The 23222-nt window shown below is 51.7% G+C and overlaps 2 protein-coding genes across 4 annotated transcripts; one reads left to right on the top strand and one right to left on the bottom strand.

Annotated features, from left to right (window-relative positions):
- Positions 1–1458: 1458 nt before the first annotated feature.
- On the bottom strand, positions 1459–7838 carry RPS6KB2 (ribosomal protein S6 kinase B2). Its single transcript, XM_072130898.1, has 13 exons — positions 7608–7838; positions 5210–5278; positions 4580–4727; positions 4449–4506; positions 4263–4363; positions 4082–4172; positions 3825–3915; positions 3246–3353; positions 3091–3153; positions 2918–2995; positions 1812–1916; positions 1636–1730; positions 1459–1546 (listed from the first exon to the last, which is right to left on the bottom strand). Exons 1-13 carry the CDS (start codon positions 7836–7838, stop codon positions 1459–1461), a joined length of 1326 nt encoding a protein of 441 aa, XP_071986999.1.
- Positions 7839–9065: 1227 nt separating this feature from the next.
- On the top strand, positions 9066–21924 carry RAD9A (RAD9 checkpoint clamp component A). 3 transcript variants are annotated; one of them, XM_072130366.1, is made up of 12 exons: positions 9066–9172; positions 14676–14746; positions 14915–15034; positions 15152–15266; positions 15962–16061; positions 16216–16325; positions 18066–18172; positions 18853–18917; positions 19493–19591; positions 20764–20965; positions 21212–21324; positions 21624–21924. In XM_072130366.1, the coding sequence occupies exons 1-11, from the start codon at positions 9115–9117 to the stop codon at positions 21293–21295; spliced, it is 1131 nt and encodes a 376-aa protein (XP_071986467.1). In that variant the 5' UTR covers positions 9066–9114; the 3' UTR covers positions 21296–21324; positions 21624–21924. The 3 variants fall into 3 exon arrangements, with proteins under 3 accessions (XP_071986467.1, XP_071986466.1, XP_071986468.1); XM_072130365.1 differs by having other exon boundaries at positions 21457–21924; XM_072130367.1 differs by having other exon boundaries at positions 9167–9306; positions 21212–21924.
- The last annotated feature ends 1298 nt before the right edge of the window (positions 21925–23222 follow it).

Below are 23222 nucleotides of genomic sequence, written 5' to 3'. Positions count from 1 at the left end.
CTACCACCCGAATGAAGGACTGTATGCAAATGAATCTGAGGGGCTCCAGGCTCTGTAGGTGTTAATGGAGACTGAAGCCCCTCAGGCTAGTCTGATTCAAATTTCCTTGTGATCTCTATCTGTTCTTTTAATTTGCTGCTTACTTGGAAGGAATAACTTTGACTTCTTCAAGCAGAATCTGCATTAATCTCAAAGAACTTTGTCATCCCCTGAAGAGGAATTGTTGGATTGTATGATTACAGAAACGCATAATCAGGGACCTCTACAGGGACTGTATCTGGTACTTGCCCTTGTGAGGGCGGGAGTCAATGGGGACGCAAGAGGTGCAAGCTTTTTAGCACAGACCATCAACTATTCACTGCCCTCCAGGGGTGTATACGGCACCCAACGCTCCCATCCTGCATATCTTCACCTTGGGTAAGATCCAACTATTACTGATATAGTAAAGGACTTCTGTATTGGTGAGTAACGAGTGGTCTTGGTGGTTAAAGTGAGGATTGTATACACCGGCCTCTATTGTGCATTGGTGTACACAGTATAATACTGAATATTGAGTAAAAGTTTATGTTTTATTTATTACTACTGCAAGCTGCACTGATTTTTCTTTCACTTATTCCTGCATTTCCAGGGAAAATTACGGGAAAAAAGTTCCAATCTGTTACTTGTAAACCTTTACCAAACCATTAGTGTGAGGCCGCAGTAGGTGGTGGCCTTGTGTACTGATGTGTCTTGTCCCTGAGTGCACCTCCCTGTTGTGCTGGTCTATCGGGGTCATGTAGAAGCTGCCGGTTCATCTCAGTGACGCGTTCTGGAGGTCATTCTGGTTCATACACCCTTTCGTCCTTTACTTTTTCGTCCCTTTGATGAAATTGGAAGCGGCTTAGAGGACTCCTGGGGCGTCACCTTAGACTGAGGAGCAGAGGGAAGACTTCCAGGGCTGGAAACGAGAGGCACAAGATGTTTTATATACATTATAGCACATAGTAACATATAATACATGATAACCACATAAGTTCAGGACATGATCTATACTAACGTGTTAAGACTTTGTCTTAATAAAGCAGAATCTCCATTAATCTCAAAGAACTTTGTCTTCCCCTGAGGATGATTTTTTGGATTTTATGATTACAGAAACGCGTCGGGATACAAGTTATGAGGACTTTTTAGGGCATACCAGTCTCCTCTACAGGGACAGTAAGTATCTGGTACTGCCCTTGTGAGGGCGGGAGTCAATGGGGATGCAATAGGTGCAAGCTTTTTAGCACAGTCCATACATATGCATACAGTGCATATACATATATGCGTGTGTATAAGACATAACTACAGAAGAAACGAACATAACTTGTACAGAGAAATGTAAAAACCACAGCAGGATGCACACAACGTAAAGGGTTAACAGCAGCAGCAGCGCAGGAAGCAGCGCATCTACCACACCGCCGGCTGCACAAGGCGAGACGCTCACACGAGACGTGGAAACACATGATAACACACTGAGGTGCCAAGTTGTGCAGGAAGGAAGTCACACTCAACGTCTTGCTTCTCACATCTTAAAGGGATCATCATAGGATGGATACAAGCAATATCCCCATGTCTAATCACTGTCCCGACCAACACGAAATAGTAGTATGTACTCGCCTCTGTGGTTGAGGATGGGGAGACTGATGCCACGACTGGAAGCTGAAGGCCTCTCGAAGACTTTCCAGAACAGAAGGGGCAATGTATGTGAAACCCTACAGCAATGGAAGATACAGAGTAGGAGCAGTGTACAAATACATAAGCGCCATAACCTCCCCCCGTGCAGCTGCACTTACCAAGAAGGCCTGGTTTGCGCTCTCACTGATGACGGCATCCGGACTGTCTAGAGGAGTCTGTCTAGTGAAGTAAGCACCAAAATGGCTGACATCATCCTCAGAGAGCTGCGGGACAGCGGGGAGAGAGGATGACATGACACAGCAAGTGCAAGCTCCACACCCTTCAAAACATTCATATCTACCCCTAGATATACCCCCCTCCAACTTACATACAAGTAACCCCCCTTACCCTGCCCCTAGACTTACCCCCTCCACCCTAAATCCAGATCACCCCCCCTTTACCCTGCCCTCAGATCTACCTCCCTCCACCCTACATCCAGATCACTCCCCTCTTTACCCTGTCCCTAGATCTACACCCGTCCCCCCTACATCCATATGCCCCCCCCTTTCACCTGCCCCTAGACCTACCCCTCCACCCTACATCCAGATCACTCCCCCCCTTTACCCTGCCCCTAGACCTACCCCCTCAACCAAACATATATATGACTCCCCCCCCCCTTTTAACCTGCCCCTAGACCTATCCCCTCCACCCTACATCCATATGACTCCCCCCCGCCTTAACCTGCCCCTAGACCTACCCCCTCCACCCTACATCCAGATCACTCCCCCCCCCTTTACCCTGCCCCTGGACCTATCCCCTCCACCCTACATCCATATGACTCCCCCCCCCCCCCTTAACCTGCCCCTAGATCTACCCCCCTTCGCCTACATCCAGATCATCCCCCCTTTACCCTGCCCCTAGACCTATCCCCTCCACCCTACATCCATATGACTCCCCCCCGCCTTAAGCTGCCCCTACACCTACCCCCTCCACCCTACATCCAGATCACTCCCCCCCTTTACCCTGCCCCTGGACCTATCCCCTCCACCCTACATCCATATGACTCCCCCCCCTTAACCTGCCCCTAGATCTACCCCCCTCCGCCTACATCCAGATCATCCCCCCTTTACCCTGTCCCTAGATCTACCACCTGCACCCTACATCCAGATCACCCCCCCCCCCCCCATTACCCTTCCCCTAGACCTACCCCCTCCACCCTACATCCACACTGCTCGCCCCCACCCTTCCTGACACTCCATCCCCTGCACCCACTTTGTACCCTTACCAAGTTGGGCTTGTAGGGTGGTTCAATTTTACATTGTAGAAGATCCTCCCAGTGGATGTGTCTGAAGAAAGGATGCTTCTGTGTATTAAAAGAGGGAAAAAATCCAACACATGAAGTCACCTCTCCGGTCCCCAAATGTCCAAGAGGAAAACTACACAGTGACAACATGGCACCTGTATGTCAGCCACATCGGCCTGGCCAGATCCCAGCCTCTGAGCTGGATTTTTCTTCAGAAGCTGAAAAACAAAGCAAGAAACAAGAAACAAAATATTGAGCAAAGAGGGAAAACTACGGCTCAGTAACAGCTAAAAAAAACTGGATCCATTACCTTCTTTAGGAGGTCACAAGCGTCCGGTGTAATATAAGGGGGGAACGATGGCTTTGCTTTGAGAATCTTGTCGATGACCTTCTTCCTGTTGTTTCCTTTAAAGGGTGGCTGAAACGGAGGACATGTACACGTGAGAACGCAATGTATTATACACCCCAATTACATGACACCTATAGAATGGGCTCTGTCATAACATTATAACCTCCTTTCATCTAATTTACCAGAAAGTTTGGTTCAAACTGAAACACTACTGCCCTCTAGATGCAAAGCGTGGTATGGCAGTCCTTAAAGGACTATTCTCATATCTTACATCTACGACATATCCACAGGATATGTGATAAATACATAAATGTACAGTGCACTGACCCCTCCTGAGTATGCAGGGCCACTCCGTTCTATGGGTGTGCAGAGTCTATACGGGAGATTGCCCGTGCATTCACAACAAACTCTGCGTTTGACCCATTTGCAGGAAAGGGGGTCAAGGGTATTTTATCCCATTCCTTAAAGTCCCCTTTGAGTAGTTAAGGTAAAACACAAAGCAAAAAACAAATGCGGCGATAACTGATGCAAGACGCTCACAGAACCGGTCAGCATGTCGTATAACAGGACTCCCAGGCTCCACCAGTCCACTACTCGGTTGTATCCTTTATGAGCCACAACTTCTGGGGCCCTGGAAGAAGATGGAGATGAAGATAATAAGAAACACGATGCAGAGAATGGCCTCCCCCTCCCCATCCTCTTACTCTACACAACGTCACACATCTACAGGTTTGCCTGGCAACAACAAAAAAAGCTTTATGCCAATTATCGGTAGATTGTAACGGGGCAGGGCGTACATATACTCCACCGTCCCGCAGAAGGTGTGCGTCACGCTGTCTCCGTAAATAGACTCCTTACAAATGCCGAAGTCCGTCAGCTTGATGTGACCTAGTGAGTGAGGATGATAACCGAGTGAGTCCCAGATGGTTTCCGCACAACGTGGCGCATCACACAGATGTGTAACCCCCTCAGACTCACCGTGGGCGCTGAGCATGACGTTTTCTGGTTTCAGATCCCTGTAGATGATCCCCAGGGAGTGCAGGTGCCCAAGAGCCAGGGCGATCTCCGCCAAGTAGAAACTATGTGACCAAAGCATCAGCGGGTCTCAGACAATGGGAATGGTGTCAGGAAGGCAACATATACCAGGCGGACAGCACCACTTACCAGGCCGTGTCCTCCATGAAGATCCCCTCCCGCTCCAGGTGCAGGAACAGCTCCCCGCCTGCAGCAGAAAGTGATGGAGCTTAGCGCTGCAGCTTGTGACATGTGCGTCACATCGCCGTGCATGTACTCACCGCTCAGACACTCCAGGATCAGGTACAGCTTCCCATGCGTCTGAAAAGCGTAAACCAGGTCTACAATGAAAGGATGGCGCACGGCTTCCAGGACGTTCCGCTCCGCTGTGGCGTGCTCTGTGTCCTTAGCGTGACAGACGAGCCGGGCCTGACGAAAGAAGCAAACACATACGATTTATAGAAGAGGAGGACAACCATACAACAGAAGGAGGACCGCTACAGGTGAAGACTGAGAAGACACAGGACCACCCATGACTCATAGCAACCCCATTACTGTCCGATCTACAATGATCTATTTATTGTGTGGATAGACATATGATTCCGACATACAACGACTGCGATATAACCGCGCGCTGGTGCCACATATATTAATGGTGCACAATATATTAATGATTTGTCTGCACATGCAATGGTATTATGAAGCAGCGCATGGCGGTATTATTTGTGTGGGCGCTGATCCATTGTGCTCTGGTCCACACCGGACACATTGATAATAGGACCCAAGACTAGAGGCCCCCCCATAAGAAGCAGATCCCCGACAAGCTTTGGGGTTCTGTTGTGTAATGGACCCAATCCTGGCTCCTAATCTGGGTCCACACCTGACTACTTTCTCCCGTCCAGGAGGCTCACCTTTTGCAGAACTTTCATGGCAAAAATTCTTCCTGAGTTGGAGCCGGTCACCTTCTTCACCTGAAAAACCTGAAAGGAGGAAGAATTAATGGAGAGAAATACTAAAATCTACTATCACAAGCCAACACAGCGTACTATCATACTGCCCCATCTACTGACACTGACCCCCTCCTATCATACTGCCCCATCTACTGACACTGACCCCCTCCTATCATACCGCCCCATCTACTGACACTGACCCCCTCCTATCATACTGCCCCATCTACTGACACTGACCCCCTCCTATCATACTGCCCCATCTACTGACACTGACCCCCAGTGCTATCATACCGCCCCATCTACTGACACTGACCCCCTCCTATCATACTGCCCCATCTACTGACACTGACCCCCTCCTATCATACTGCCCCCATCTACTGACACTGACCCCTATCATACCGCCCCATCTACTGACACTGACCCCTATCATACTGCCCCATCTACTGACACCCTCCTATCATACTGCCCCATCTACTGACACTGACCCCCAGTGCTATCATACTGCCCCATCTACTGACACTGACCCCCAGTGCTATCATACTGCCCCATCTACTGACACTGACCCCCAGTGCTATCATACTGCCCCATCTACTGACACTGACCCCCAGTGCTATCATACTGCCCCATCTACTGACACTGACCCCCAGTGCTATCATACTGCCCCATCTACTGACACTGACCCCCAGTGCTATCATACTGCCCCATCTACTGACACTGACCCCCAGTGCTATCATACTGCCCCATCTACTGACACTGACCCCCAGTGCTATCATACTGCCCCATCTACTGACACTGACCTCCAGTGCTATCATAATGCCCCATCTACTGACACTGACCCCCAGTGCTATCATACTGCCCCATCTACTGACACTGACCCCCAGTGCTATCATACTGCCCCATCTACTGACACTGACCCCCAGTACTATCATAGTGCCCCATCTACTGACACTGACCCCCAGTACTATCATACTGCCCCATCTACTGACACTGACCCCCAGTACTATCATACTGCCCCCATCTACTGACACTGACCCCCTCCTATCATACTGCCCCATCTACTGAAACTGACCACCAGTGCTATCATACTGCCCCATCTACTGACACTGACCCCCAGTGCTATCATACTGCCCCATCTACTGACACTGACCCCCAGTGCTATCATACTGCCTCCATCTACTGACCCCCTCCTATCATACTGCCCCATCTACTGACACTGACCCCCAGTGCTATCATACTGCCCCATCTACTGAAACTGACCCCCTCCTATCATACTGCCCCATCTACTGACACTGACCCCCCCCCTCCTATCATACTGCCCCATCTACTGAAACTGACCACCAGTGCTATCATACGGCCTCCATCTACTGACCCCCTCCTATCATACTGCCCCATCTACTGACACTGACCCCCTCCTATCATACTGCCCCATCTACTGACACTGACCCCCAGTGCTATCATACTGCCCCATCTACTGACACTGACCCCCAGTACTATCATACTGCCCCTGACCCCCAGTACTATCATACTGCCCATCTACTGACACTGACCCCCAGTGCTATCATACTGCCCCCATCTACTGACACCCTCCTATCATACTGCCCCATCTACTGAAACTGACCACCAGTGCTATCATACTGCCCCATCTACTGACACTGACCCCCAGTGCTATCATACCGCCCCATCTACTGACACTGACCCCCTTCTATCATACTGCCCCATCTACTGACACCCTCCTATCATACTGCCCCATCTACTGACACCCTCCTATCATACTGCCCCATCTACTGACACTGACCCCCTTCTATCATACTGCCCCATCTACTGACACCCTCCTATCATACTGCCCCATCTACTGACACTGACCCCCTCCTATCATACTGCCCCATCTACTGACACTGACCCCCTCCTATCATACTGCCCCATCTACTGACACTGACCCCCTCCTATCATACTGCCCCCATCTACTGACACTGACCCCCAGTGCTATCATACCGCCCCATCTACTGACACTGACCCCCTCCTATCATACTGCCCCATCTACTGACACTGACCCCCAGTGCTATCATACTGCTCCATCTACTGACACTGACCCCCAGTGCTATCATACTGCCCCATCTACTGAAACTGACCACCAGTGCTATCATACTGCCTCCATCTACTGACACCCTCCTATCATACTGCCCCATCTACTGACCCCCTCCTATCATACTGCCCCATCTACTGACACTGACCCCCAGTTCTATCATACTGCCCCATCTACTGAAACTGACCCCCTCCTATCATACTGCCCCATTTACTGACACCATGACGCACAGTGGTGACAACCTCCAGGAGTGAGACAAGACAATAAGGTAGGTACCTTTCCATAGCTGCCTCGTCCCAGGACCCGCAGTATGTGGAAGCAGTGTGGGGAGAGGGTCTCCTGGTCCGGGCACATGCGGCTGTCTGCGAGGTCATACTCAGTGCAGGAGTCAGATCTAAGAGACAATCCTGCTGTTAGGACTGGGCACCAGTACAGGGCGGCACTGGGAGTAATGGGGGGAGGCTCACACTTACACTTCACACGGTCCCGTAATCTCAGTGTCCTCATCCTGGAAGAAACAGAAGAGACATGATGAGCAGCCCGGCCTGTGCACCCACAGTGATAAGACAGAGACGGGTGGTCATCTCCTCAAGATCGCAGGGGCGGACCCCCCAGGATATATAGTTATGTTAGTGGTCTATATGAGTCTATATCAGTGGTGGCGAACCTATGGCACGGGTGCCAGAGGTGGCTCTCAGAGCCCTATTTATGGGCACCCTTGCCATCACACCAGGGTAGAGTTTGCCAGACAGGACTCAAGGCCTCTTGCATTACCAGCCAGCCGAGGACCCTAGAACAGTTATGGCGAACCTTTTAGCGGCCGAGTGCCCAAACTCCAACACAAAACCCCCCTTATATATCGCGAGGTGCCAACCAAAAATTAAAGCAGCAAGTTATTGCTCCCTGTTCAACAATTTTCAATCATATTGGCCTCCTGAGGACAACAACACAGTAGAAAGATGGAAAATTTTCATCATTTTAGCTTCTTTCCAGTGTCCCTCTGTACAGAGAAAATCGTGGGGCAGCAGGAGGTCCTCCAAAAATAATTGAGTCCTGTCTACTCATTCTCCCTTTTCCTAAAGTCCCAAGTAACAAAGTAAGTATCGAAATATGACTAGAAGAAGCATCTTTAAAGTTGCTTGGAACTGCAGGAAGATTCTTTGAGTTCTGTCTGGTGCGCTGGCCCGGGTGCCCACAGAAAGGGCTCTGAGTGCCACCACTGGCACCCGTGCCATAGGTTCGCCACCACTGATCTAGAAGGAAGCTACAATGATCTACACCTTCTTTCTACTGTATTGGTGTCCTCAGGTGCCTATACAATTTAAACACGTAACAGAGCAGGGAGTAATAAGTTACTGCTTAAATTGTCGCAATGGCACTTTGCGAAAAATATGTGAGTTTTGGTTGTAGTTTGGGCACTCGGTGTCTAAAATGTTCGCCAACACTGATCTATATTGTTATGTTACATTATGTTGTTATATATTTTGTCAGTTCTGTCAGGCCCATTAACCCCTTCGTATACTGCAGTACACACAGCCCACCAATGAGCTGAGTGACAGGGTGTCTAGGTCCCTCCCTCAGGCCCCGTGTGTCAGACCCCACCAGCAGGGGCGCTCACCGCCTCGTTCTCCTCACTCTTCTCCTCCGTTTCCAGGTCCAAGTCAAAACGGCTGCCATGACAGCGGCTCCCGGAACAAAAAGAGCCAGCCACTTCCGGGGAGCTGTAAATAAACGGAGCGCGCCTGGGCACTTTTCTGTAGCACGGCTGCCGGGCTACGACAATATGGCGGAAAGGGCTCTCACAACATGGCGCCGTGCGTGTGGCGGCAGTAGAGGCGGTGGTCCGTAACTGCGCAGGCGCGTGCCTTGCCGGTAATGAAAGCGGTTTATGAGTGACGTCACTGAATGCTCTCCCATCCTGTGTCACACATGACGGCGGGAGTCAAGTGCGTCCTCACCGGCGCCAGCATAAAGGGTGAGGGACAGATCATGTACAGGACCGTGGATGTAGCAGAGCTGGGGGGTCACTCTGTACAGATGCTGTGGATGTAGCAGAGCTGGGGGGGGGGTCACTCTGTACAGATGCTGTGGATGTAGCAGAGCTGGGGGGTCACTCTGTACAGATGCTGTGGATGTAGCAGAGCTGGGGGGGTCACTCTGTACAGATGCTGTGGATGTAGCAGAGCTGGGGGGTCACTCTGTACAGATGCTGTGGATGTAGCAGAGCTGGGGGGGGTCACTCTGTACAGATGCTGTGGATGTAGCAGAGCTGGGGGGGGGTCACTCTGTACAGATGCTGTGGATGTAGCAGTGCTGGAGGGGGGGGTCACTCTGTACAGATGCTGTGGATGTAGCAGAGCTGGGGGGGGTCACTGTACAGATGCTGTGGATGTAGCAGAGCTGGGGGTTGGTCACTCTGTACAGATGCTGTGGATGTAGCAGAGCTGGGGGGGTCACTCTGTGCAGATGCTGTGGATGTAGCAGAGCTGGGGGGGGTCACTCTGTACAGATGCTGTGGATGTAGCAGAGCTGGGGGGGTCACTGTGCAGATGCTGTGGATGTAGCAGAGCTGGGGGGTTGGTCACTCTGTACAGATGCTGTGGATGTAGCAGAGCTGGGGGGTTGGTCACTCTGTACAGATGCTGTGGATGTAGCAGAGCTGGGGGGTCACTCTGTACAGATGCTGTGGATGTAGCAGTGCTTGGAGGGTCACTCTGTACAGATGCTGTGGATGTAGCAGAGCTGGGGGTCACTCTGTGCAGATGCTGTGGATGTAGCAGAGCTGGGGGGGTCACTCTGTGCAGATGCTGTGGATGTAGCAGAGCTGGGGGGGGGTCACTCTGTACAGATGCTGTGGATGTAGCAGAGCTGGGGGGTCACTCTGTACAGATGCTGTGGATGTAGCAGAGCTGGGGGGGGTCACTGTACAGATGCTGTGGATGTAGCAGAGCTGGGGGGTCACTCTGTGCAGATGCTGTGGATGTAGCAGAGCTGGGGGGGGGTCACTCTGTACAGATGCTGTGGATGTAGCAGAGCTGGGGGGTCACTCTGTACAGATGCTGTGGATGTAGCAGAGCTGGGGGGGTCACTCTGTACAGATGCTGTGGATGTAGCAGAGCTGGGGGGGTCACTCTGTACAGATGCTGTGGATGTAGCAGAGCTGGGGGGGGTCACTCTGTGCAGATGCTGTGGATGTAGCAGAGCTGGGGGGGGTCACTCTGTACAGATGCTGTGGATGTAGCAGAGCTGGGGGGGTCACTGTACAGATGCTGTGGATGTAGCAGAGCTGGGGGGGGGGTCACTCTGTACAGATGCTGTGGATGTAGCAGACCTGGGGGGGGTCACTCTGTGCAGATGCTGTGGATGTAGCAGAGCTGGGGGGGGGTCACTCTGTACAGATGCTGTGGATGTAGCAGAGCTGGGGGGGGTCACTGTGCAGATGCTTGTGGATGTAGCAGAGCTGGGGGGTTGGTCACTCTGTACAGATGCTGTGGATGTAGCAGAGCTGGGGGGTTGGTCACTCTGTACAGATGCTGTGGGTGTAGCAGAGCTGGGGGGGGTCACTCTGTACAGATGCTGTGGATGTAGCAGAGCTGGGGGGGTCACTCTGTACAGATGCTGTGGATGTAGCAGAGCTGGGGGGGGTCACTCTGTGCAGATGCTGTGGATGTAGCAGAGCTGGGGGGGGGGGTCACTCTGTGCAGATGCTGTGGATGTAGCAGAGCTGGGGGGGGGGTCACTCTGTACAGATGCTGTGGATGTAGCAGAGCTGGGGGGGGGGGTCACTCTGTGCAGATGCTGTGGATGTAGCAGAGCTGGGGGGGTCACTGTACAGATGCTGTGGATGTAGCAGAGCTGGGGGGTCACTCTGTACAGATGCTGTGGATGTAGCAGAGCTGGGGGGGGGTCACTCTGTACAGATGCTGTGGATGTAGCAGAGCTGGCCTGGGGGGGGGGTCACTCTGTACAGATGCTGTGGATGTAGCAGGGCTGGGGGTCCACTTGTACAGGGGTTGTAGCAGAGCTGGGGGGGGTCACTCTGTACAGAGCTGTGGATGTAGCAGAGCTGGGGGGGGGGGTCACTCTGTACAGATGCTGTGGATGTAGCAGAGCTGGGGGGTCACTCTGTGCAGATGCTGTGGATGTAGCAGAGCTGGGGGGGGGGTCACTCTGTACAGATGCTGTGGATGTAGCAGAGCTGGGGGGGGGTCACTCTGTACAGATGCTGTGGATGTAGCAGAGCTGGGGGGGGTCACTCTGTACAGATGCTGTGGATGTAGCAGTGCTGGGGGGGTCACTCTGTGCAGATGCTGTGGATGTAGCAGAGCTGGGGGGGTCACTCTGTGCAGATGCTGTGGATGTAGCAGAGCTGGGGGGGGGGGTCACTCTGTGCAGATGCTGTGGATGTAGCAGAGCTGGGGGGGGGGGTCACTCTGTACAGATGCTGTGGATGTAGCAGGGGCTGGGGGGGTCACTCTGTGCAGATGCTGTGGATGTAGCAGAGCTGGGGGGTCACTCTGTACAGATGCTGTGGATGTAGCAGAGCTGGGGGGTCACTCTGTACAGATGCTGTGGATGTAGCAGAGCTGGGGGGTCACTCTGTACAGATGCTGTGGATGTAGCAGAGCTGGGGGTCACTCTGTACAGATGCTGTGGATGTAGCAGAGCTGGGGGGTCACTCTGGGCAGATGCTGTGGATGTAGCAGAGCTGGGGGGGTCACTCTGTGCAGATGCTGTGGATGTAGCAGAGCTGGGGGGGGTCACTCTGTGCAGATGCTGTGGATGTAGCAGAGCTGGGGGGGGTCACTCTGTGCAGATGCTGTGGATGTAGCAGAGCTGGGGGGTCACTCTGTGCAGATGCTGTGGATGTAGCAGAGCTGGGGGGGGGGGTCACTCTGTACAGATGCTGTGGATGTAGCAGAGCTGGGGGGTCACTCTGAACAGATGCTGTGGATGTAGCAGAGCTGGCGGGGGGGGTCACTCTGTACAGATGCTGTGGATGTAGCAGAGCTGGGGGGGTCACTCTGTGCAGATGCTGTGGATGTAGCAGAGCTGGGGGGTCACTCTGCACAGATGCTGTGGATGTAGCAGAGCTGGGCGGGGGGGGTCACTCTGTACAGATGCTGTGGATGTAGCAGAGCTGGGGGGGTCACTCTGTACAGATGCTGTGGATGTAGCAGAGCTGGGAGGGGGACATTCTGTACAGATGCTGTGGATGTAGCAGAGCTGGGGGTCACTCTGTACAGATGCTGTGGATGTAGCAGAGCTGGGGGGGGTCACTCTGTACAGATGCTGTGGATGTAGCAGAGCTGGGGGGGGGGTCACTCTGTGCAGATGCTGTGGATGTAGCAGTGCTGGGGGGGTCACTCTGTGCAGATGCTGTGGATGTAGCAGAGCTGGGGGGGGGGGTCACTCTGTACAGATGCTGTGGATGTAGCAGAGCTGGGGGGGTCACTCTGTGCAGATGCTGTGGATGTAGCAGAGCTGGGGGGGTCACTCTGTACAGATGCTGTGGATGTAGCAGAGCTGGGGGGTCACTCTGTGCAGATGCTGTGGATGTAGCAGAGCTGGGGGGGTCACTCTGTGCAGATGCTGTGGATGTAGCAGAGCTGGGGGGGGGGTCACTCTGTACAGATGCTGTGGATGTAGCAGTGCTGGGGGGGTCACTCTGTACAGATGCTGTGGATGTAGCAGTGCTGGGGGGGTCACTCTGTGCAGATGCTGTGGATGTAGCAGAGCTGGGGGGGGTCACTCTGTACAGATGCTGTGGATGTAGCAGAGCTGGGGGGGTCACTCTGTACAGATGCTGTGGATGTAGCAGAGCTGGGCGGGGGGGGGGGGGTCACTCTGTGCAGATGCTGTGGATGTAGCAGAGCTGGGGGGGGTCACTCTGTACAGATGCTGTGGATGTAGCAGAGCTGGGGGGGGTCACTCTGTGCAGATGCTGTGGATGTAGCAGAGCTGGGGGGGGTCACTCTGTACAGATGCTGTGGATGTAGCAGAGCTGGGGGGGTCACTCTGTACAGATGCTGTGGATGTAGCAGAGCTGGGGGGGGTCACTCTGTACAGATGCTGTGGATGTAGCAGAGCTGGGGGGTCACTCTGTGCAGATGCTGTGGGTGTAGCAGAGCTGGGGGGGGGTCACTCTGTGCAGATGCTGTGGATGTAGCAGAGCTGGGGGGGTCACTCTGTACAGATGCTGTGGATGTAGCAGAGCTGGGGGGGTCACTCTGTACAGATGCTGTGGATGTAGCAGAGCTGGGGGGGTCACTCTGTACAGATGCTGTGGATGTAGCAGAGCTGGGGGGGGTCACTCTGTGCAGATGCTGTGGATGTAGCAGAGCTGGGGGGGGGGTCACTCTGTACAGATGCTGTGGATGTAGCAGAGCTGGGGGGGTCACTCTGTACAGATGCTGTGGATGTAGCAGAGCTGGGGGGGGGTCACTCTGTACAGATGCTGTGGATGTAGCAGAGCTGGGGGGGTCACTCTGTACAGATGCTGTGGATGTAGCAGAGCTGGGGGGGTCACTCTGTGCAGATGCTGTGGATGTAGCAGAGCTGGGGGGTCACTCTGTGCAGGTGCTGTGGATGTAGCAGAGCTCGGGGGGTCACTCTGTACAGATGCTGTGGATGTAGCAGAGCTGGGGGGGTCACTCTGTACAGATGCTGTGGATGTAGCAGAGCTGGGGGGGTCACTCTGTACAGATGCTGTGGATGTAGCAGAGCTGGGGGGGTCACTCTGTACAGATGCTGTGGATGTAGCAGAGCTGGGGGGGTCACTCTGTACAGATGCTGTGGATGTAGCAGAGCTGTGGGGGTCACTGTACAGATGCTGTGGATATAGCAGAGCTGGGGGGGTCACTGTACAGATGCTGTGGATGTAGCAGAGCTGGCTTTGACATGTGGTTGTGTTCCATAGGTCATGGTGCTGTAGAGTTGCTGTGACTGATGACGAGGTTGCGATGGACCTTGTACCGGGGCAGCAGTGATTTCCACATCCTTGTTTTAATGATATAGGGATTAGACCACTGGGGGGCGCTGTCCTACTCTTACAGGGTGATCATTCTATGATGTATACTGTATATACTGTATAATATGGGTGTAAATATGTCTCTGCACAACACCGCCCTCTCTGCATCTTCCCCAATTCTAGGAATCCTGGACACGGAGTGTATGAGGGTGGTATTATATATTCAGTGTTTGGGGGGACAGTATTGTACTCCGGGTGTAAGGGGGGTGACCCATGGCGGGTATATGGGGGGGCCCGCACTGCCCGTGTTTGGGTTTTTCCTATGTGAGGGCAGCTGTGTGCACTACTTATAATCCCTCCTTCTTGTCTCTCAGCCCTGGGCCGTGCAGTTCACTCCTTGTCCCGGATCGGAGAAGAGCTTTACTTTGAACCTTTACATGATGGGGTAAGATAATGGGGATTGTCTGTGGTCAGGCCTGTCCCCTTGGGCGCAGCTGTTATTTGGGGATCTCCCCCATAGGTCGGGCTGAATGAGGCCGGGCTGCAGTACCACATGCAGCCTGTGTCCTAGGGGGGGCGCTGTCTCAGCCTTGTTGTTGTTGTGTCTCTCCAGCTCTGTCTGCGCTCGGTGAACTCCTCGCGGTCGGCCTACGCCTGCTTTACCCTGACGCCACTTTTCTTCTACACCTATGAGGCCTCCGGAGACGGCTGTCACTGCAAGATCTTTATGAAGGTAGGTAGTGACCCCACTGGTACTTACCTCCGCTTCCGGTGGTTCCTCTGCTCCTACACTAGAGGATTGGCGCTGCTTCTCATACCTCACATGTTCGTCCCTTTCCCGTGTCCCCAGTCGGTGCTCAGCGTCTTCCGCTCTCTGCCGTCCCTGGAGAAAACCGTAGAGAAATGTGTCATCAAGCTCAACACGGCCGCCAGTCGCCTGGTCATCCAACTCTTCTGCAAGTATGGTCAGTAGGGGCTTGTGTGGGTGGGCAGGGGTTGTGGTGGGTGGGCTGGTGCTGCAGTGTGGGGGGCTGGGTGTGGGTACTTGGGCTTGTGGTGTGGGGTTGCCGGGTGGGTATGGGTAGGGCTGCGTAGGGTTTAGTATAAACATAGCCCTCCCAGTGCTAGAGCTGGCGGCCTCTAGAGGTCATGTGACCGGAGCATCAGCAGTCTGTACTGAATACTGAGCTCCGGTCACATGACCGCTATCAGCAGGGAAGGGACATGAATCCTCTGCACTTTGCCGATATACGTCCCCCATGCATCGCAATGGACTCACGGCGCGCTAAGCGGTAAGGTGGGCGACTCCGTACCCCGTAGAAAGATAGGACATGTCCGGTCTTTCTCCGGAATACGGCGCCGTGCGCCATATGTTCCTATGGAGAGGGGTGGGGGTGAGTGGCACTCCCCCCCCTCCTCCTCCTCTCCCTGCGCTGCCGTGTGCCCGCCATGCTACGGTACGCGGGCAACGGCAGTGTGATTGTAGCCTTGGACTTTTTTCCATGGAGTAAAATCAATGAGGCTTGTGCAGGCGGTAATGCGACCTCTGGAGTATAGAATGTGTAGTAATGTATGCTGTCCTGATTATCGGGGCTGTGTGTATATCTGTATATACATCTCCTGGACCATCGCTGAATTGTCTTTTTTATCCTTTTTTCAGGTGTCACAAAAACCCACAACTTGTCGTATCAGGACTGTGAGTCCCTCCAGGCCGTGTATAATCCCGACAGCTGCCCCAATGTCCTGCGGGCACATGCCAGGTGAGAGCGCCCCCTGCTGGAGAGGAGGAAGGATTCGCAGTATATTTCAGCTGTAGTACAGTGAGAGACTGGGGCTGCGGTTCTGTCCTCGGGGCGGTGCTGTTACAATGGCGGTCGGAGGTTGCTTGTGATGACCGGTTCTTCTCTGTCTCAGGGTCCTGTCTGACGCGGTCGTGCACTTCCCCCTGACGCTTGCGGAGGTGACGCTGAGGGCGAGTCCCTGTGGAAAGGTTTCACTGAGGAATTATGTGGAAGAGGAGATCGGTAAGAGGAGACCTAAGGGGTACATTCAGATACCTGTCTATGGGGGCGCATATACGTCCCTATGGATGACAATGGCGGTACGCTTCTGTGACGCACACCAGGAAGAGATAGAGCATGCGCTATCTTTTTGTGATTGCGTGCGGCCGCGCTTCACAAAGACCCCTTCCCACCAAAGAGTTGGTAACAGCGGAGAGATGTGACGTACACAGGAGCCCCTGAGGCACATTAACATATTTTTAAAAATCTTTTTTTTTCATTAAAAATAAGCCATGAACAGCTAAATGAATAACAGATCCTGCAGCGGGAGGCTCACACCAGCGTGCAAATGCTCGGGTTAGAATCACTCACTCCATGTGTTTCGTTTCCCTTTAAACCTACCATGAGGAATCTACCTGCCTGCCTCTGCCTTAATGTGTAATTTAATAATCCTAGAACCTAACTTTTTAAAAACTTTAATTTAGTAATATGCAAATTAACTGCAGAGGCTACGGGGGTGTGTCCTAACCTTAGCTCCCAGTGCCCGGCCAGGCTAGGACACGCCCCAGTAGCCTCTGCAGTTAATTTACATATAACTAACTTAAAGTTTGTAACAAGTTTGGTCACATTCCAGGATTTATGTATATGTAACGCTTTCATCCCTTACACAGCTCTGTACATTGAAGTGTCTATTTGTGGCCGAGGTTTTTGTTGGTGTCATCCTGGGGACTGTACGAGCTTTTGATCACTTTAAAAAGTTTCGATTCGGGTGTTTTTCATTCTATTTTCTGTTGCAGAAATAATTCTTTTAATTTTGATGGGTTGGACATTTTGGGACGTGCAGATGCCAAATATGTCTATGATTTTACTTCATCTTCATGTGTTCTCTAGGGAAAGGAGGTGCTTTGAATTTTTAGTCCCCTTATACGCCAAGAGGGTTACTAATGCAGTAAACTGCAGCACAGCTGTATTGCGGTATATTGTATATGCTCTGCTTCTTTATTATATTCTGCCTCCTGCAGACTGTAATGTGTATATATAGAAAGCCTAATGACACTATGGCGCCTCCTATAGGCTCCCAGCTGTCATTACACCGATCAGTGCTGCCGCAGGAGGTGCCGACTGACGTTTAAAGGAAACCTACCACTTAAAAATGGTAGTTCTAACCCTAAAATACATTGCACCAGCTCAAGGTGTGCCGGTCCCGGAGCATATTTTCGTTAATTCCAGAAACCGCCGATTGCTTTATTAAACTGTTTTACACTTTATATTGCAAGCACGCTTCGGCGCACCATGTGCGCGACCGTGCGTGCGCCTGATTCGGAAGTGCCGGAGAGCCGGTGACGTCACCGAGCTCTCGGGCGCGCTCAAGCCTGCGCAACTTTCCATGCGAAGCCGGGCGTGCAAAGTTGCGCAGGCGCGAGTGTGTCCGAGAGCTCGTTGACATTACCGGCTCTCCAGAATCAGGCGCACGCACGGTCGCGCGCATGGTGCGCCGAAGCGTACTTGCAATATAAAGTATAAAACAGTTTAATAAAGGAATCGTCGGTGACTGAGCTGGTGCGATGTATTTGAGGGTTAGAACTACCATTTTTAAGTGGTAGGTTTCCTTTAAACATCCACCCTGTAGGGATAGGGCTCAGTCTGTAATTTGGTTGTCCAGTCATGAAAGTGTTAAGGTTATCGCCCAGCTAATCGTATGTCTGTGGGGCTCAGTCCTCGGACTAGTTTTACTTGTTGTAATTCCATTTTTTTCCCCCCCAGATCCCAGTAAAGCGATGCTGACGGAGCTGTCCCTGAGCCGAGAGGAGTTTCTGGACTACCAGCTGCAGGAGCAGAGAGAGATCACTTTCTGTCTGCGTGAATTCAGGGTGAGTTGAGTCCTTGTTGTACTGCTGCGGGGTTCTGCTGCAGAGCAGCTGCTCCAATATTTGTACGTACGGTGGTCAGAACTGACGCCTGAGGCTACGGGAAGTTAAGCTGCCATCAGACAGGGCATGAAATGTCCTTTCTAGAATCCCCTCTTTAATGTGACCTCTCAACTGTTTACCTATTCTCCCCCCATTTTTACATGAGATGAGTCAAGTTTAGAGGCTGCGGCAGTAGTATGACTTCAGAAGCCCCTAAATTCTGCTCACAAAGCCATAAGTCTGATGTCATCTGAAAGATGATATCCATTTCTTTAGTAAGACAGCAGAAGCATGTTTCTAGGTGCTATAGAACATAATGTAGGGTTTTCTAAAGTCACACTACTACTGCAGCTTTTAAACTTGACTCATCTCATGTAAAAATAAGTCATATTTGCCTGAGTTTGGGGGAGAATGTTTGTTTGTTTTTTTTTTTTTTATATGTAATCTGTTGAGATTTCACATATAAGGGAATTCTAGAAAATATATTTTCTAACCTACCTGAGGGGGCTAGTAATTTTTTTTGGGTAAATATTAGTGACTGGTTCCCTTTATGGACCCTGAGATTGCACAATGTTCTGTAGGCGTTTCCTCCTATACAGTCTTGGTGGTCACTGAGGGGTTTTTCTTTTCTGCTCCTCCAGGGTCTCCTGGCGTTTGCCGAGTCCTCCAGCCTTCCAGTTTCCATACATTTTGACAGCGGCGGCTGGTAAGTACAATGTGCCATGTGTGTTCCTGAATGTCACATGACCTATGGCTTATTCTTTGTTTAGAGGTCAGGAAGGAGTTAAATACATTGTGCGCCATTTGTTTGACTTGTAAAGGTTAACGAGCCTGCGTGAGGGTTGAGCAGGAAGATCTGTCGTCATGTTATTTGTATGGTCCCGCCATCCGCAGGGCGAATGTTATTCTGAGATTTCTAGATTTTATACCCTGTTAGGGCGCATTCACACTGCCGTTGGCCGCCGTACCGTAGCATGGTGGGCACACGGCGGCGCTGCTCACCCTGGCCCCCTCCATATAGGAATATGGTGCACGGCGCCGTATTCCGGGATAAGATAGGACATGTCTTATCTTTTCACGGGCGACGGAGGGGTACGGTGCCGCACGTGTGCCGCACCGTACCGCACCCGTAGGGCACCGCGCGCCCATTGCTTTCCATGGGGGATGTATATCAGCCGTATATATGTCCCCCATACGTCAGTGTGAGTATAGCCTTAATGTGTTAATGACCTGTGCCCCTGCTCTTGGCACCGCTGACTTCTTCTTGTCTTGTCCCTCCAGTCCAGTCGTGTTTGGTGTGGATGATACCACGCTCGAGGCCCATTTTGTTCTTGCCACTCTTTCCGATGCTGATTATTCCTCACAGTCCCAGAACCACAGGTAAGACCTCTGTGTAATGTATGTACCAGAAGAACCAGAACGCGGTCAGCCCACGTCTGAGTTATATTGGGGAGATGCGGATGTTTAAGGGCATGTGATATATATATATTTTTTTTTTGCCCAGCTGTATTTTAACGTGTTGATAAAGGAAGTTTCTATTTTTACCGCGGAGCCGGGACCTAACGCCTTTTAACTTGCGAAACAAGTTTTCTGGCTGCGGTCCGGGCGGTCTGGTCCCGAGCCTCGATTACAGCGGTGGGATCCAGCTGAACATGGTAACCGCCTGAGCCGTGAAGGATTTCTACGTAATAAAATTTTCGCATCACCTTCTACGTGCACAGTGTACAAGCTCCCTGACATATACAGTGTATACAGTACAGACCAAAAGTCTGCACGCACCTTCTCATTCAAAGAGTTTTCTGTATTTAGTGATTATAAAATTTGTAGATTCACACCGAAGACATCAAAACTATGAATAAATACTTGTGGAATTATAAACTTATCAGAAAAGTGCGAAACCACTGAAAATCTGTCTTATATTCCAGGTTCCTTGTACTACTACGCACACTCTTAGCTTCTCTTGATGAGATGCAAGAGGTAGTCACCTGAAGCGTTCTTTCCACAGCACTTGTTGGCCCATATACCATCACTCTGCGGTCCATCTCCTCCTCACTGTTGCAGCTCATGGCAACTACAGGTCATCTGAACGGAGCATCGACAGCCGGTACTGAATAACTGAGCTCCGGTCACATGACTCTCTATCGTGGTCGCCGGCTGCAGCAGTGAAAGGATATAAACTAGCTTCAGCTTGTGATTCCAACACGGGGAGAGAAAAGTCTTATGTGTATTTTACACATTAGACCTTTTTCAAGGTGTAACATTTCCTTTGCATGCATCAATGACTCTTGTCCCAGCGTTAATGCGACCTCTGGAGTGTATCGGGGGGCGTGTCCTCACACTGTGCTCTTGGATCTTTGCATTGTGTTATTTTACAGCACCACAGGTCCCAGTACGAAGCCCATGAGAAAACCATTTATAGCTAAACACATGGAGCTCCTCAGACTTTAGCCAAGCATCTCGCTGTAATGGCAGGGATCATAGAAACCTCTCATCCCACTTGTGTTTTTAATAGTTTTTAGCTTCCAGCATAATCTCTCTGAATGCATTCTCAGACCTCGCTTGCCAAATGACGAGGACGACTTCCTGGGCGATGACCTTGACTACATGATCGCAATGGAAACCACCCTGGCCGGAGCTTCCTCGCCACCACGGAGTCCAACGTTCAGTCGTCCCGTTCCTGTACAGGAAGAACAAGCCTCAACTTCGGGAGGTGAGGATGAGCCAGAGATCCCTGGGACACCCCCCAACAAAAAGGTAAGGACGTGGCCTTGGCGCTCACATCCGTGACCACTACCGGCTCCATGGCTGCCGCCCACTGACATGTGTTCTCTTCATTCACCTAATATACATGACCACAAACTGCACAATCTGTAAATTATGAAGACAAATTATTAATAAGTCACATAACAGTAATTACATAAAGCACAAGGTTTCAGAATACAAACATAAGTACAGGTACTAAGTGCCCAAACTCACTTGCTTATTCCTTATACCTTTCAGTTCCGGTCCTTATTCTTTGATTCGGTCATCCAAAACTCTGGGCGGTCGACCCAAGAGGTTCTCGCAGAAGACAGTGATGGGTAGTGCTAACAATGGTGTTCCAGGACTATGACCTATTGCCGGCCCGCTCCACCAAGGACTATGACCTATTGCCGGCCCGCTCCACCAAGGACTATGACCTATTGCCGGCCCGCTCCACCAAGGACTATGACCTATTGCCGGCCCGCTCCACCAAGGACTATGACCTATTGCCGGCGCCCGCTCCACCAAGGGCTATGACCTATTGCCGGCCCGCTCCACCAAGGACTATGACCTATTGCCGGCCCGCTCCACCAAGGACTATGACCTATTGCCGGCCCGCTCCACCAAGGACTATGACCTATTGCCGGCCCGCTCCACCAAGGACTATGACCTATTGCCGGCGCCCGCTCCACCAAGGACTATGACCTATTGCCGGCGCCCGCTCCACCAAGGACTATGACCTATTGCCGGCCCGCTCCACCAAGGACTATGACCTATTGCCGGCCCAGGTACATGAATTTTGCACATGTCAATGTACTCTCACAGGATTCTTGGAGACTTCAGTACCTTGGTAAGGAAATTTGTGATTAATAGTCAGTGGGCCATTATGGGATCAGAAGGAAGAGATGAGAATAATATACATTTTGTATTTCATTTTATTTTTGGAATAAATAGCCTCTGCGGTGATGCTGCTGCTGCTTGAGTTGATGTCTTACAAATAGCTGATACACATCTGATAATATTGATCAAGTCATCACAACTAGGAGTATTTAAAGGGAACCTGTCAGCAGGTTAAATTCTCCACCCCTGCACAGTATAATTTTTCCCCTTGCATTGTGACCAACCTGGTGCTTTTCCCCCCTGGTGCTATTCTGTCCCCCCAGCTGATCCCCCCCCCCCCCAGTAGCATCCTCTTATATTGTGGACAGATACTCACCTCTCCTTGTTTCCCCACAGTGGCTCCTGTATCCTGCTGTATGTAGCAGTGAAGCCGGCAGGCACATGATATCATCACCTGCAGACTCTGCTACTTACAGCAGGACCAGAGGAACAGTGATAGTGCTGGGAGCTGCCGGCTCTCTGTAATCAGATCTGGGTCTGTCAGAATTGATATCCCAGTACATACCTCCCACCGGGTGGGACAGAGCCTGAAAATTGGGACTTTCCCACTGGATCCAGGACGGTTGGGAGGTATCTACACGCCGCATACTGCGTACTGTATTATTTACCGGAAATTTTAAGAAAATGCAGACTGATGCCGAATTTGTGCGGCAAGTTCAGTTTATTAATCTCTGGATACAACAAATAAAGCGGGTGAAATAAGTATTAAATAAATCGCCACCTAAATTCATTGATTTGTAAAGCTGCTATTAACATGAAATTCACCCTGGCGCAGAAATCCCACCATAGTTCCTTCTGATCCTCGCCAAACACGTGGGTTATGTGACGGCAGTAATATAACCAAACCAGTGTGAGCCCATAACATGGACCTGGGGCAGAGAACACGTGTTCATCCTTCTGCTTGTCACAGGGCTGTGTGTTGGCCTTTCCCCTCTCCCGGCAGGTGCTTGGTGGACAGCTGCTTCCCGAGGCTTTTACCATCCTCCAAGGTCACTTGCATGATAACTCATGTTTGGGGGGGGGAGAGGGGGTCAGTGACCTATATCCCTCTTTATTCATTTCTGGCTCTGGTTTTACAATCTCATACTGGGATATGGAGAAAGAGTCAGGAGGTTCCTGCGATGTCATGTCTGGCACCCACCTACTTTATACCCAGGCAGGTATTCAGACTAGTATTAGTGTTTATGGCACGGTGACATGCCTCCTGCATGTGAAACATCCGCCGCCGGGACCTGGCCTGCCTTCTGTGGTTGTAGACAGCCAGGGCTCAGAATACCGGAGCGGCTGGCTAGTGCGGCCTTGGGGACACTATGGTCAGGGTGCTTGGTATTAGGACTGGAGGACAGGTCTACAGCCTGGTGACTCTCCA

The sequence above is a fragment of the Engystomops pustulosus genome, chromosome 11, assembly GCF_040894005.1.
Source record: "Engystomops pustulosus chromosome 11, aEngPut4.maternal, whole genome shotgun sequence".
NCBI lineage: Eukaryota > Metazoa > Chordata > Amphibia > Anura > Leptodactylidae > Engystomops > Engystomops pustulosus.
This window is presented reverse-complemented; position numbering and strand designations above follow the sequence as displayed.

Excerpts from the sequence above, each read along its gene's own strand:
- RPS6KB2 (XM_072130898.1), bottom strand. The coding sequence starts at position 7,838 with ATGAGGACACTGAGATTACGGGACCGTGTGAAGTGTAAGTGTGAGCCT. Across the intron at positions 5,279-7,607 it reads GACGAGGCAGCTATGGAAAG|GTTTTTCAGGTGAAGAAGGT; the intron begins GTACCTACCTTA and ends TCCTCCTTTCAG. Across the intron at positions 1,917-2,917 it reads CACCCTACAAGCCCAACTTG|CTCTCTGAGGATGATGTCAG; the intron begins GTAAGGGTACAA and ends GCTGTCCCGCAG.
- RAD9A (XM_072130367.1), top strand. The coding sequence starts at position 9,237 with ATGCTCTCCCATCCTGTGTCACACATGACGGCGGGAGTCAAGTGCGTC. Across the intron at positions 16,326-18,065 it reads TTATGTGGAAGAGGAGATCG|ATCCCAGTAAAGCGATGCTG; the intron begins GTAAGAGGAGAC and ends TTTCCCCCCCAG. Across the intron at positions 18,173-18,852 it reads TCTGTCTGCGTGAATTCAGG|GGTCTCCTGGCGTTTGCCGA; the intron begins GTGAGTTGAGTC and ends CTGCTCCTCCAG.